This window comes from Vanellus vanellus (assembly GCF_965231255.1).
Source record: "Vanellus vanellus genome assembly, contig: HAP1_SCAFFOLD_110, whole genome shotgun sequence".
Taxonomy (NCBI): domain Eukaryota; kingdom Metazoa; phylum Chordata; class Aves; order Charadriiformes; family Charadriidae; genus Vanellus; species Vanellus vanellus.
Window position 1 is genome coordinate 540,436 of NW_028127815.1, and position 13,318 is coordinate 553,753.

The 13,318-nt window shown below is 52.4% G+C and overlaps 1 protein-coding gene across 1 annotated transcript; it reads right to left on the reverse strand.

Annotated features, from left to right (window-relative positions):
• Positions 1–1,179: 1,179 nt before the first annotated feature.
• On the reverse strand, positions 1,180–2,112 carry LOC309684981 (olfactory receptor 14C36-like; the record flags this gene model as incomplete). Its single annotated transcript, XM_082500813.1, has 1 exon — positions 1,180–2,112. The coding sequence occupies one exon, from the start codon at positions 2,110–2,112 to the stop codon at positions 1,180–1,182; it is 933 nt and encodes a 310-aa protein (XP_082356939.1).
• Positions 2,113–13,318: the final 11,206 nt, after the last annotated feature.

Consider the following 13,318-nt stretch of genomic DNA (forward strand, 5'->3'; position numbering starts at 1 on the left):
TTGCCTCACCGTGTCACCTGGCTCTGCCCTGTGGGCACCCTGTTAGGTGCCCTCCCCCTGCACACCCAACCGCTGAGCTCTACACGGGTGTTTTCCTCTCCCAGACACTTTCCTGCCCAGACCAGCCCAGGAGAGAAGTCCAGCCTGGGCCGGCCCTACAGAAATCCCCACCACAGGGTGCTGCAGAGCTCTGGGCGCTCACCCCGCAGCCACAGCCTCTCTGAAGAGCACAGCAGGTCCCGGGGAGCAGAGAGGTGGTCTCAGCCTTCCTCATCAGCCCCAGGGCTGAGGGCCAGCCATAGCATGAGGAGACAGAGGCCAGTGCCTCCCACTGTCCCCTGCATTTGTCTCCAAGAGACCCTTATCACCAACTGCTGGCAGCCCCACTGAGCCAGCCCCTCTCCCCACCACAAGACTCCTGACCCAGGGGCTCCTCAGGCTTCTCCTGCGGCCCCAGCAACAGTGCAAACTGCCCTGAGCTGCTGCGTACAGAAACAGGTCTCTTTTTTCATTTACCTCCCCTGTGGAAGCATGGAGGTGCTCCTTTGCTCGTGTCCAGGGGTGTCCCTGTCCCCAGAGACCCTTTTCCTGGGGGACTGCATCCATGTTGGCCTGGCTGGCCACTCCAGCTCCATCCCCATGGTCCCCACAAGACCCTGAGCTGGCAGTGCTCTTCTGCAGGGTGAGTGGGCTGCGGTGCCCAAAAGCCACAAGGAGACAGTCCCAGGCAGGTCCCTGTTGGTCTTTCATCATTACCATTGGAACTGGGCGCCCACATGTAAAGGCTCAGGACAGACCCATTCCCCAACACATCACCCTGTGCCATCCACCCCTGAGGCCATGACGAACCCCAGCTCAGCAGCATGGTCTCATGGCTGCAATCTCTTCAGCCTATTCCTGACCTCAGCTTTGGAAGAAGAGCTCAAACTCCAGACACTGGGACTGAGAAAATCTACTTTTATTAGAAAGCTGTGGCATGGGAGAAAAACTCTACCATCATGAAAGACACACGTATAAGGCCTTTGAGTCAGACTGGTCAGGCTCGGTTCATGCCTCTGGAGAAGTGGAGTGGATGTAGACACTCCTGGGCAAACAGGACTATCACAGGTAAAATGCCCAAAGCACAGGAGGTTGCTGATAGGAATTCAAAATCACTTTTGAAGAGACATGGGCTGCTTATCACTGCTGAAAGACAAGTGATTGAAGAAGTTTCTTCAGTGCGTCATTGAGCTCCTGGTTCCTCATGCTGTAGATGAGGGGGTTCACTGCTGGAGGCACCACCGAATAGAGGAATGCCACCACTAGGTGCAGGGATGGGGAAGAGATGGAGGGGGGCTTCAGGTAGGCAAATGTGGCAGTGCTGATAACCATGGAGACCACAGCCAGGTGTGGGAGGCACGTGGAAAAGGCTTTGTGCCGTCCCTGCTCTGAGGGCATCCTCAGCACAGCCCTGAAGATTTGCATGTAGGACAGCACAATGAAAACAAAACAGACTGAAGATAATGAAAAACCAAACACAAGCAGCCCAGCGTTCCGGAGGTAGGAGTGTGAGCAGGAGAGCTTGAGGATGTGGGGGATTTCACAGAAGAACTGGTGCAGGGCATTGCCCTGGCAGAGGGGCAGTGAAAATGTATTGGCCGTGTGCAGGAGAGAATAGAGAAACCCACTGGCCCAGGCAGCTGCTGCCATGCGGACACAAGCTGTGCTGCCCAGGAGGGTCCCGTAGTGCAGGGGATGGCAGATGGCAATGTAGCGGTCATAGGCCATGACGGTGAGAAGGCAATACTCCCCTACAATCAAGAAGACAAAGAAAAAGAGCTGGACAACACATCCCCAGTAGGAGATGGCCCTGGTGTCCCAGAGGGAATTGGCCATGGCTTTGGGGAGAGTGGTGGAGATGGAGCCCAGGTCCAGAACAGAGAGGTTGAGGAGGAAGAAGTACATGGGGGTGTGGAGGCAGTGGTCGCAGGTGATGGCAGTGATGATGAGGCCGTTTCCCAGGAGGGCAGCCAGGTAGATGCCCAGGAAGAGCCCGAAGGTCAAGAGCTGCAGCTCCCGTGTGTCTGCGAATGCCAGGAGGAGGAAGTGGGTGATGGAGCTGCTGTTGGACATTTGCTGCCTCTGGGCATGTGGTCCTGTCCTTAGAGGAAGGGGCAATGAAGAGTTAGGGGAGATTTTTTTGATGAAAATCAAAGCCGTTCCCCTTAGACCCTTGACGGCTACACACAAACCCCATTCTTTTTCCAGGTGACCTTCCTTCATCACTGGTCCTGCAGCTCTGGTTGGTGCTGGTTGAGTGTGCTGTGAGGAGCAGGGCCTCTGCCTGTTGGCTGCTGAGGAGTCAGCCCTGCCCTGCAGCAGTGGGTGTGTGGGCATGGTGGGGGCAGGAGCCAGTCCTGGCTCTTGACTTAGAGGAACCTACTTCTAACGCAGAAGGGCTTTTCAGTGTCTGCACTCCCAGTGCTAAGGAACCAGGATGGTAGAATGGATGTTGCAAGGTTTGGGTATTTTACTGCTTCCCTCATCCCACATGGGGAGTGTTATTGGACGGCAGAAAGCCCCAGCATTTTTGCTGTGCTCAGGGAGAACAGAGCGAGTCCTGTGAGGCAAGAGGATTGCCTCTGGCTCAGTGCAGGGTGAGAGGAGCGTGTCTGCCTCTCCATCTTGTTCCCAGAGCCTTGGGCTTCCACCTTTCTCACATGGAGGTTGATCACACTCCCACCTTACCCTGGAAGTCAACCAGACACTGGTGTCACCAGTGGTGACACTGGTCACTGCAGACCGCTAAATGTCTCACCCTTTCTCAAGGTCTCAGCCCCCCACTTCTAGACAAGGACACACATGGATCATCTCACCAACCCAACAGCATTTCCTCCATCATAACATCTCAGTGCTTCTATCTGGGGCTTTCAGATAAAACAGAAGTGCTCTGAGGACAGGTTTGCATCCTGAGGGAAGGTCACAGCTTGGAAGGACACCTCAGGGAGGAAGCCTGTTGTCCTTATGATGATATTTCATTAAGTAAGAGCCGGCTCATATCCCAGCCCTACAGACTGCATTGACCACATCTCCACGTGTGCCAGGAAATCTGGGACTTGTTCCCATAGACACAGCTGAGTGAAAGGACACACAAGATCAGTGTGTGTCCGCAGCAGAAACTCCACCTCCCCAGAGAGCCTGACAACCAGAACAAGATAGCAATAGCAATAGCACAGACCCGTAGAGGAAGAAGGAAAACCACAGTGAGCTCAGAGAGGCCGTGGGAGAGGCAGCCGGGCACTCAGGATAGCCTTACCCTTACCCAGCCGGGCACGTCACCTCCCAGACACCAGCACTGCCCGGCAGTCGCTCTCAGCCCCTGTGCTCTGCAGAGGGCAGCGGGCACACGGCTGGAGAGCTGCACCGCGCTCTGCTGGAGCTCTGGCTGCAGAGGAGGTGGTTCATGCCTTGGACCCCACAGCTCTGAGGGCAGAGGCTTTGCTGGGTGGGAGAGGAGGCAAGGGGGCTTGCTCAGAGGAAGGGGTCTGCACTGGAGGGGATCACATGGAGATTTCTGAATTCTCCCTCCCACAACCTTTCTGGTTTTAGTTTCCTCTCATTCCCTGATCATATCCCCGTTGCCTGGAGATTTTCCTCCTGGAAGGTGTTTCCCTGTCCCGTGCCTTTTCCCTGTGAGTGGTCACAAATCCCACCCCAAACTCTGTGCGCTCACCTGGGCTGGACAGAAACCTGCCTGTTTGCATGTTCCTCTTTGCAGGTGGAAAAGGGCAGGTCAGGACAACCCTGACAGGTCCAGCAGAGGGGATGTTGATGCTGTCCATAGGCAGAGGAGTGGCTGAAGGCACCTTAGGAGGCTTGTGGCAGATCTACTGACCTCTCAGAGTTGAATTTCAGGAGTCTCAGTGACTTGTTAAAACTTGAAAGGTCCTTTTCCAGGTACACTTTTCTCTTCCTCCATCCCCTTCCCAGAATAGGAAACTGAAAAGACAGACTCAGGAAAGCTCCTTATCTTCATAGTGATTCCTGCTTTGATCTTCTTTTTGAGACAAACCCTTGGAAATATCCTGGGGGTGATTTGCATCTTTGAGCAGCCCTGACCTGTGAGCAGCAACCCTCAAAAGCAGAAGGACCCTACCCTGCTGGGGGATGCTCCTTCCACCCACAGCTTCTCCCCACAGAAGCGCCGTGGGGAGCTCCCCAGGAAGGTGGAGAGCTGACCCTGGCAGGCGGCAGAGTCCCTGCCCCGGTACACAGCCCCCGGGGTGCAGGGGCCCTGCTGGCAAGGACAGCCCTGGGATACCACACAAGCACATCCACCTTTACACTCCTGCAGACATTAGGAGAAGGCAGTCATCGTGTTCTTGTCCCTCTGACGGTGCAGTGAAATGTCCCTGACCTGCAGCACATCCTCCTCTACAACAGAGAAACTGTCAGAGTTGTCCTTACTGATGCCACAAGCTGCGGGATGTGCCAGTTTTAGGAGATCCTTGCAGGAACTGGAGCTGCATTGCCCTGCAGCCAGAGATGTACTGTGTCAAAGTCTGAAGATTTCTCCCTCAGTGAGCTCTCAGCGTCCTCCTGCTCCCAGTTGCCTTTAAGTTCCCTCTGCCTCGCTCCTCTCCTCTCGCTGCCTGCAGGCAGCGCCCCCAGCCCTGCTCCTGGGCAGAGCTGTCTCTCTGCAGCGCTGCCCGCTTGCCAGGAGCTCCCTCTGTCCCAGCAGCCCGGCCCAGCTCGGCAGCAGAGGACCAGCCCACGGTGACACTCTCTCTGTTCCCTCTGGGCTCCCTCAGAGATGTCCCTGGGGCTCCAGGGGAACCTGATGGGAAACAGCCTGAAGGAGTCCCTGATGTCACCTCCCTCAGCTGGGCAGAAGTACTTCTTTCCTGCACTGTCATTTCTCCTATTAGGAAAAGATTTTTGTGTTTGAGAATCACCTTTCCTGGTCCCATCATTTGACGGGACACCCAATCGGCTACTGGGAGGGATCTCCTTTACCCCTGCTGAGGGAAGGGATGCACATGAGTCAATAGGCGCATCTCATTTGTCCATTTGTAGTCCTGGGGCCAGAAGGGCGCTCAGCTCCCTCCCACGCACAGCACAAACCCACAGGAGGTGGGATTCCTCTTGCCTCAGGTCTTCAGGTGTGCACAAAATCAACAGCTACACGTGAGCTCCTTGCCTCAGCTCCCTTGCCGGTTAATGGAGGTGGAGGGCAGGGTTGGGCTGTTCAGACACAACGCCTGGTGACATTTAAGGTGTCGGGGGTGGACGAAGATATGTGCAGGCAACTGCAAGCCCTACTGGAGCAGTTCATAGCGACAGGGCAACTTCTCTTAAAGGCTGCTGGGAATTTCCTTTGGCCAGCTGGAAGGAGAGCTGATGCCCAAATTATGGCCATTGAACATGTCCCCACTCATTATTTTCAGGGCAGCTTTTAGAGTTATTCGTTTGAACAACTGGAGTCATGTGCCACAGGGAGAGCTCGATCAGCTGTGTTCACCAGGTCTCCACTCACTAGATTGGCAGTTGCTTCATGCTCATCTCCACATCGCCTGTCAAAACTAAATGCTCAATTTAATTTTTAAATGGAGGCCCACAGAGATACCTGAGATGCCAACGCTGGCAGGGACAGCACAGAACCAAGAGGAGAGCAATTCCCGTTGGGGGTGGGTGTGTGACAGACACCCCAGAAGGCATTGCCAGGAATGAGATTTGGAGCCTGCGTGCCATTGACTGATACCTTCAGTCAGAGGCATCCTTGTCAGACGCCATCAGTGAGGCAAGGCCTGTCCCTTCTCTACCCAATAGCTGAGGGCATTGCATGGACACAAAGCACATCACACCGGGGTCTTTACTCACACCAATGATGACAGAGCCGAGGAACAGACAAATCATTTTCACGGTGTGCCTGGAGGCCTCTTGTTTTCAAAGAAAGTATCCTCCAAGCACGGGAATGGTTCATGCCAAAACTCAACTGAAACTGAAAGGCAACTCAAAGGCAACAAGATGAGCTGTTTCTACTTCAGGAACAGCTAAAGAAGAATCAGAAATATTGTGGGACAACAGTTCAATTTAGTAAGAGTAGGTGCAGGTAGATCGAGATATTTGACATCCTCTTTGCCTCAGTTACCGCCAGCAAGGTCTCCCAGGCCTTTGTGCTTGGAGGCAGGTCTCTGGAGGAGAACAACCAGCGGTAGATGAGGATCAGGCCAGGGGTTGCTTGAGCAAACTGCACCCTTACCAGTCCCTGGGACCGGAGGGTTTGCATCCAAAGGTTCTGAGAGAGTGTGAGCCTTACAAGAAACCAACCCTGCTCGATGTACAATGGTTCTTCTGGTCAGGAGGAGGGCTTAGGCTTTCCTGTGAGGAGTCTGTGCTCCACCCTTGTGCCACAGCTGAGCTGCTGCAGCCAAAATGTGCCCAGCCAGGAGGAGGTGGATGGCAGGCAGGAGGAGCTGGAGCCCACTGTGATGGGTTCTGACTCAACGAGATGTGGTGGGACAGCTTGCTCACGTGGGGCTCTGCAGGGGAGGAATACAGGCCCTGCTGGAAAGACTGGCAGGGAGGATGAGTACAGGGGATGTCCCCTGTATTGAGGGGATGCCCCCTGTGATCCCCTCCCGTGGAGGAGGACAACCAGCAGTGGCTGGGGATCAGCTCAGGGGTTACTTGAGCAAACTCAACCACCATTACAGAAATGGAGCTGGGTCATTTGACCAGATCCCTGACCACAAGTATTGATATGCCATGACCCCAGAGATTCCACTTTTCGGTCCAGAAGAGTGTGATGCCCCTTGAGGTGTCCTGGAATATCTCCTGCCCCGTGTAGCGTTTTAGGCTGTGATGAGAATCAAAACACCACCTCTGAGTGGAATAATTTCACCTTCAATGCTGATATGAAGCGCAGATGGAGGGACTTCAGCCCTTCCAGGCGCTCTGCTGAAGGGATAGGTCTGCAGAGATCCAAAATGAATATAATGGTGGTGTACTGGGCTCCACCACATAATATTTTGGCCTGCTTTGTGCTTTCCACCAGTTGGGGATCTGTCCCTTGACATTGCTTGGTAAAACAATAAACTCCTCTCAAATTTGAAATATGGAGGAAAGAGAGACCACCAAAATAAATTAGGGGCAACATCGGTGCAGAGGTCTTACCATGAAATGATAAGAACGAGTTTGCAATGAGAGAAAAAGGCTGTTCTAAAAACTTCGTGCCTGAATCTAAATGCTCTTAAGTTACAGCTGTCTTATGAAGTAAGAATGAAGGACAAGAATAAAATGAATGATATTTAATTTGTCGTCATCAAGATGGAAAAGAAATTTTAGCGCACAGAACTGTTACAGCACTGAGTGGAAAGGGAAACACGTCTGCTGAGCCCCGACCCGGCAGCTCACTCACTCTCCTCTCCTGAGGGATGGGGAGAGAACTGGAAGGGTAAAGTGAGGACTATCAAGATATAACAAAGCTACGTAGGGGGAAAATGAGAAGGTCCAAAGCTCAATCAGAACTCAGTTTGGCCACTGCAGTTAAAGACAATAAGAAGAGATTCTTTCAGTATATCAATAGAAAAAGGAAGACTAGGGAAAATGTAGGCCCACTGGTGAATGAGACAGGAGCCCTAGCAGTGGAAGACACAGAGAAGGCAGAGGTACTGAATGCCTTCTTTTCTTCGGTCTTCACTGCTAAAGCTGTCCCTCATGAATCCCATACTCTGAAGGCAAAGGGGAAGGTCTGGAGAGAGGAAGATTTTCCCTCAGTTGAGGAGGACCCTGTCAGAGACCACTTGGCCAAGCTGGACATTCACAAGTCCAAGGGCCCTGATGGCGTGCATCCGCGAGTGCTGAGAGAGCTGGCGGATGTTATTGCTAGACCACTCTCCATCGCCTTTGAATGGTCATGGAGAACAGGAGAGGTGCCTGAGGACTGGAGGAAGGCTGACATCACTCCGATCTTCAAAAAAGGCAAGAAGGAGGACCCAGGGAACTACAGACCTGTTAGTCTAACCTCTGTCCCTGGGAAGGTAATGGAGTGACTCATTCTGGATGTCATCTCCAAACACGTTGAGGAACAGGAAGTTATTGGAAGTGGTCAACATGGATTTACCAAGGGTAAATCATGCTTGACCAATCTGATAGCTTTCTATGATGTTATAAATGGTTGGCTGGATGAGGGGAGAGTCGTGGATGTCATCTACCTTGACTTTAGCAAGGCTTTTGACACTGTCTCCCATGACATCCTCATTAGGCAGCTGAGGAAGTATGGGCTAGATGAGGTGACAGTGAGGTGGATTGAGAGTTGGCTGCGGGACAGAACTCAGAGGGTTGTGACCAGCGGCACAGAGTCTACTTGGAGGCCTGTAACCAGTGGTGTCCCCCAGGGGTCAATACTCGGTCCAATTTTGTTTAATATATTCATTAATGACCTGGATGAGGGGACAGAGTGTATCCTCAGCAAGTTTGCTGATGATACCAAACTGGGTGGGGTGGCTGACACCCCAGAGGGCCGTGCTGCCATCCAGCGTGACCTGGACAGGCTGGAGAGCTGGGCAGAGAAGAACCTAATGAGGTTCAACAAAAGCAAGTGCAAGGTCCTGCACCTGGGGAGGAAGAATGCTGGGCACCAGTATAGGTTAGGGGCTGACCTGCTGGGAAGTAGCTCTGAGGAGAAGGATCTGGGGGTTGTGGTAGACAGTAAATTATCCATGGCCCAGCAATGTGCCCTTGTTGCCAAAAAGGCCAATGGAATCCTGGGCTGCATAGGGAAGAGTGTGGCCAATAGGTCGAGGGAGGTCATTCTCCCCCTCTACTCTGCACTGGTGAGGCCACAACTGGAATAGTGTGTCCAGTTTTGGGCTCCCCAGTTCAAGAGGGACAGGAAACTGCTGGAGCGAGTCCAGCGAAGGGCAACTAAGATGATTAAGGGCTTGGAGCATCTCCCTTATGAGGAAAGGCTGAGAGAGCTGGGAGTCTTTAGCCTGGAGAAGAGAAGGCTGAGGGGAGACCTTGTTATGGCATACAAGTATCTAAAGGGTGGGTTGAAGGAGGATGGAGCCAGGCTCTTTCCAGGGGTCCCCAGTGACAGGACGAGGGGTAACGGGCACAAGTTAGAACATAGGAAATTCTGTTCAAATACACGGAAAAACTTCTTTACGGTGAGGGTGACAGAGCACTGGCACAGGCTGCCCAAGGAGGTGGTGGAGTCCCCTTCTCTGCAGATTTTTAAGACCCGCCTGGATGCAGACCTGAGTAATGTGTTCTGGGCAATCCTGCTTTAGCAGGGGAGTTGGACTAGATGATCTCTAGAGGTCCCTTCCAACTCTGAAAACTCCGTGATTCTGTGATTCCTGTTTCATCACAGTTATTGACATGGAAAATGGGATTGAGTGCACCCTCAGCAAGTTGTCCGACACCACCAAGCTGTGTGGTGCAGTTGATGTGCTGGAGGGGAGTGATGCCATCCAGAGGGACCTGGACAGTCTGGAGAGGTATGCCCATGCCAACCTCATGAAGTTCAACAAGGCCAAGGGCAAGGTCCTGCACGTGGGTCACGGCGATCCCAAGCACAAATCCAGGCCGGGCGGAGAATGGACTGAGGACAGCCCTGAGGAGGACTTAGGGCTGTTGGTAGTTAAGAAGCTCAACAAGAGACAGCAATGTGCACTTGCAGCCCAGAAACCTAACCATATCCTGGGCTGTATCAAAAGAAGTATGGGCAGCAGGTCGAGGGAGGTGACTCTTCCCCTCTTCTCCTCTCTCGGGAGACCCCACCTGGAATACTGTGTCCATAAGAAGAAGCGGGTCCCGAGGAGGCTGACTAAGATGATCAGAGGATTAGAGCATCTCTGCTATGAAGATAGGCTGAGAGAGTTGGGGTCGTTCAGCCTGGAGAAGAGAAGGATCCAGGGAGAGCTTATAGCAGCTTTCCAGTACCTGAAGGGTGCCTACAAGAAAGCTGGAGAGGGCTTTTTTACGGGGACATGTAGTGATCAGACGAGGGGTAAAGGCTTCAAACTCGAAGACAGGAGATTTAGATTAGATATTAGGAAGAAATTTTTGACTCTGAGGGTGGTGAGGCAATGGAGCAAGCGTCCCAGTGAAGTTGTGGAGGCTCCATCCCTGGAGGTGTTCAAGGCCAGGTTGGATGGGGCTTTGAGAGACCAGGTCCAGCGGAAGGTGTCCTTGCCCATGGCAGGGGGCTTGGAAGTAGACGATCTTTAAGGTCCCTTGAACCCAAACCATTCCGTGATTGTAAGAACAATGTTTGAATGGACTGTCCATGCCCCCTCTAACACTTGGCACAGAGTGAGTCACACTCGGAGGTGTTGACCACTCTTGTGGTGTGTCTCCCCTGCTCTGCATGTCTCTGAGACGTCCCACAGCATGAGGAATGGACACCATCTCCTGGTTTGAGGTAAAACAGGACCAATTTTGTTCAGTACCTTTACTTCTTAGCCGGGCCTCTTCTAACTACTGAAATTAACTGCATATTGTGCAGACAGTGTTTGCTCTCTCAGAGTGATCAGACCTATGTTTACAGCTGATGCCCAGGCACGGTGTGCAGAGAGGCTCTTGCTTATACTTATTGCTATAACACCCACGGGCAGTGAACTTTGGTAATTGCCCCGTTGGAGGGTTGGAAGTGGAAAAGCACAGAGGGGTCACACCTGTGAGGCTGAGCGGACAGGACAGGTGACCCAAAACTGACCAACGGGGTATTCCATCCCATCTGCGTCATGCTCAGTATAAAAGCTGAGGGATCAAAGGGTCAGCTCTCTTTCTTCAATGGCCGACGTCTGAGGAGGACTCTGTCTGTTTGTCTGCCTGTGATCCCGATCCTGTATCCTTTTCAATGGTTCCAAGTGACAGGACGAGGGGTAAAGGGTACAAGTTAGTACACAGGATGTTCCATTCAAATACACAGAAAAACTTCTTTACGGTGAGGGTGACAGAGCACTGGCCCAGGCTGCCCAAGGAGGTGGTGGAGTCCCCTTCTCTGGAGATTTTCAAGACCCGCCTGGATGCAGTCCTGAGTAATGTGTTCTGGGCAATCCTGCTTTAGCAGGGGAGTTGGACTAGATGATCTCTAGAGGTCCCTTCCAACTCTGAAAATTCTGTGATTCTGTGATTCTGTGAAAGTGAGAAAAACATGCAACAAGATGAGAATACTTGAACGGGTAAAGCAAACACCGTGCCCGCAAGAACAGGAAAGTAGGGAATTCATTCACTGCTTCCCATCGACGGGCAGATATGGTGCCATCTCCAGGAAAGCGGGGCTTCATCATGTGTAATGGTGACTTGGCAAGACAAATCCCATCGCTCTGAAGGTTATTCCTTTCCTCCTTCTTGGCCCAGCTTTTATTGCTGAGCACGATGCCCTGTGGTACGGAAAATCCCTTTGGTCAGTTGGGCTCAGCTGTCCCAGCTGTGTCTCCTCCCAGCTTCTTGTGCACCCCCAGCCTACTCACTGGTGGGGTGGGGTGAGGAGCAAAAAAGGCCTCGGGGCAGTGCAACCACTGCTCAGCAATGACTAAAACATCAAGGGATTATCAACACGCAAGTTACTAGGAAGATACTTAACTCTTTCTCATAAGAACTCGCTTGTAGAAAGGCAGCCTCACTAGAGGTAGCTTGTCCTGAGCGTGTGATTGCGGATTGTGTGTTATTGTTTAGGAAAACTGATTATGCTTTACTTTTCTTTTCTTACAAACAGGAAAAGTTCTCCTGCGCCTGGGTGCAGCCAGGGCTCTGAGGAGCGCAGGTGGGAGATGGGGCAATGGAGCTGTGACATCCAGCTGCAGACTTCAGTGGAGAAGTCTGATGCAAGGACCAGGGGTGTCAGTCCCAGGTGGCCAATGTCAGAAATGGGGAGGGTGGGGAGGTGAGGAGCAAAGCTGTCCTACAGTGTCAGACCTCCAGGGACTGCTTCTCCTCCCTGTCCAGACCCCCTGAAGGGACACCCTGTATCCAGAACAATCCGAGAATGCTTCTATCCTAATCGTAAGTGATAATCAGGAGTAATATAGTATATCCTTTAAAATAAAAAAGACATTTTTCTTAGGTGCACTTTGAAATCTCCTCCTTAACTACACTCTGAAACCTCTCTAATTGGCTGTACAAGTCTTGAAGATTTGAAGAAAATTACAAGAACGAAGAACACATTGTTAGGGCTTTCTGTCTTTTAATGAGCCCCACGGTGTATTTGGTGGTGAGTCCACGAGCCTCAGGCACTGAGAGAAGATTGAACAAAGTGCTCCAGAAGTCCAAGTCAGAAGCAAAGTACCTTGAAGCCTTGATTGGCCCCACTGAGGGTCGTTACTGCCAAAGCCTCCCCAGGGACTCGTTAGAGGAGATAACTGGAGGCTGTGGCTGCAGGTAGGCAAAGGCACTGTGCAGGTGGCTGTAATGCTGAGGAACCCCTTGGCTTGGTTGATGCAGCAGAAAGGCCAACCCCTGATCCCCAGGCCCTGGGAAGGCAGGTCCTGCCCCTCACTGGTGGCTCAGGGCTCTTCCTGGTGGCCGTGGGGTGTGAGGGTGAGCGAGGCTGAGTGTAGGAAAATTCTGTGACACCTCCTGCCCTCCCAAAAAGGGTCAAGGACAGAACAAAATCCAGAGTCCCAAAAGAATCAAAGAATCATTGAGAATTGCAAAAGACCTTTAAGATCATAGAGTCCAACTGTAAACCTAACACTGCCGAGTCCACCACTAAACCATGTCCCTGTGTGCCACATCTGCACATCCATTAAATACCTCCAGGGATGGTGACTCAACCACTTCCCTGGGCCGCCTGTTCCAGTGCTCGAAAGCCCTTTAGCTGAAGAAATTTTTCCTAATACGCAATGTAAATCTCCCCTGGAGAAACTTGAGGCCATTTCCTCAAGTCCTCTCTCTCATTACTTGGGAGAAGAGACCAACCCCCACCTCGCTACAACGTCCTTTCAGGGAACTGTAGAGAGCGAGAAGGTCTCCCCTCAGCCTCCTCTTCTCCAGGCTAAACAACCCCAGTTCCCTCAGCCGCCCCCCACAAGACTTGTCCTCCAGAACCCTCACCAGCTTCGTTGCCCTTCTCTGGACACGCTCCAACACCTCAATGTCCTTCTTGTAGTGATGGGCCCAAAACTGAACACAGTATTTGAGATGGAGCCTCACCAGTGCTGAGGACAGGGGGACGATCACTTTCCTACTCCTGCTCACCACACTTTTACTGGTACAAGCCCGGATGCTGTGGGCCTTCATGGCCACCTGAGCACACTGCCAGCTCATATTCAGCCACCAACACCCCCAGGTCCTTTTCTGCTGGGCATCTTTCCAGCCACTCTGC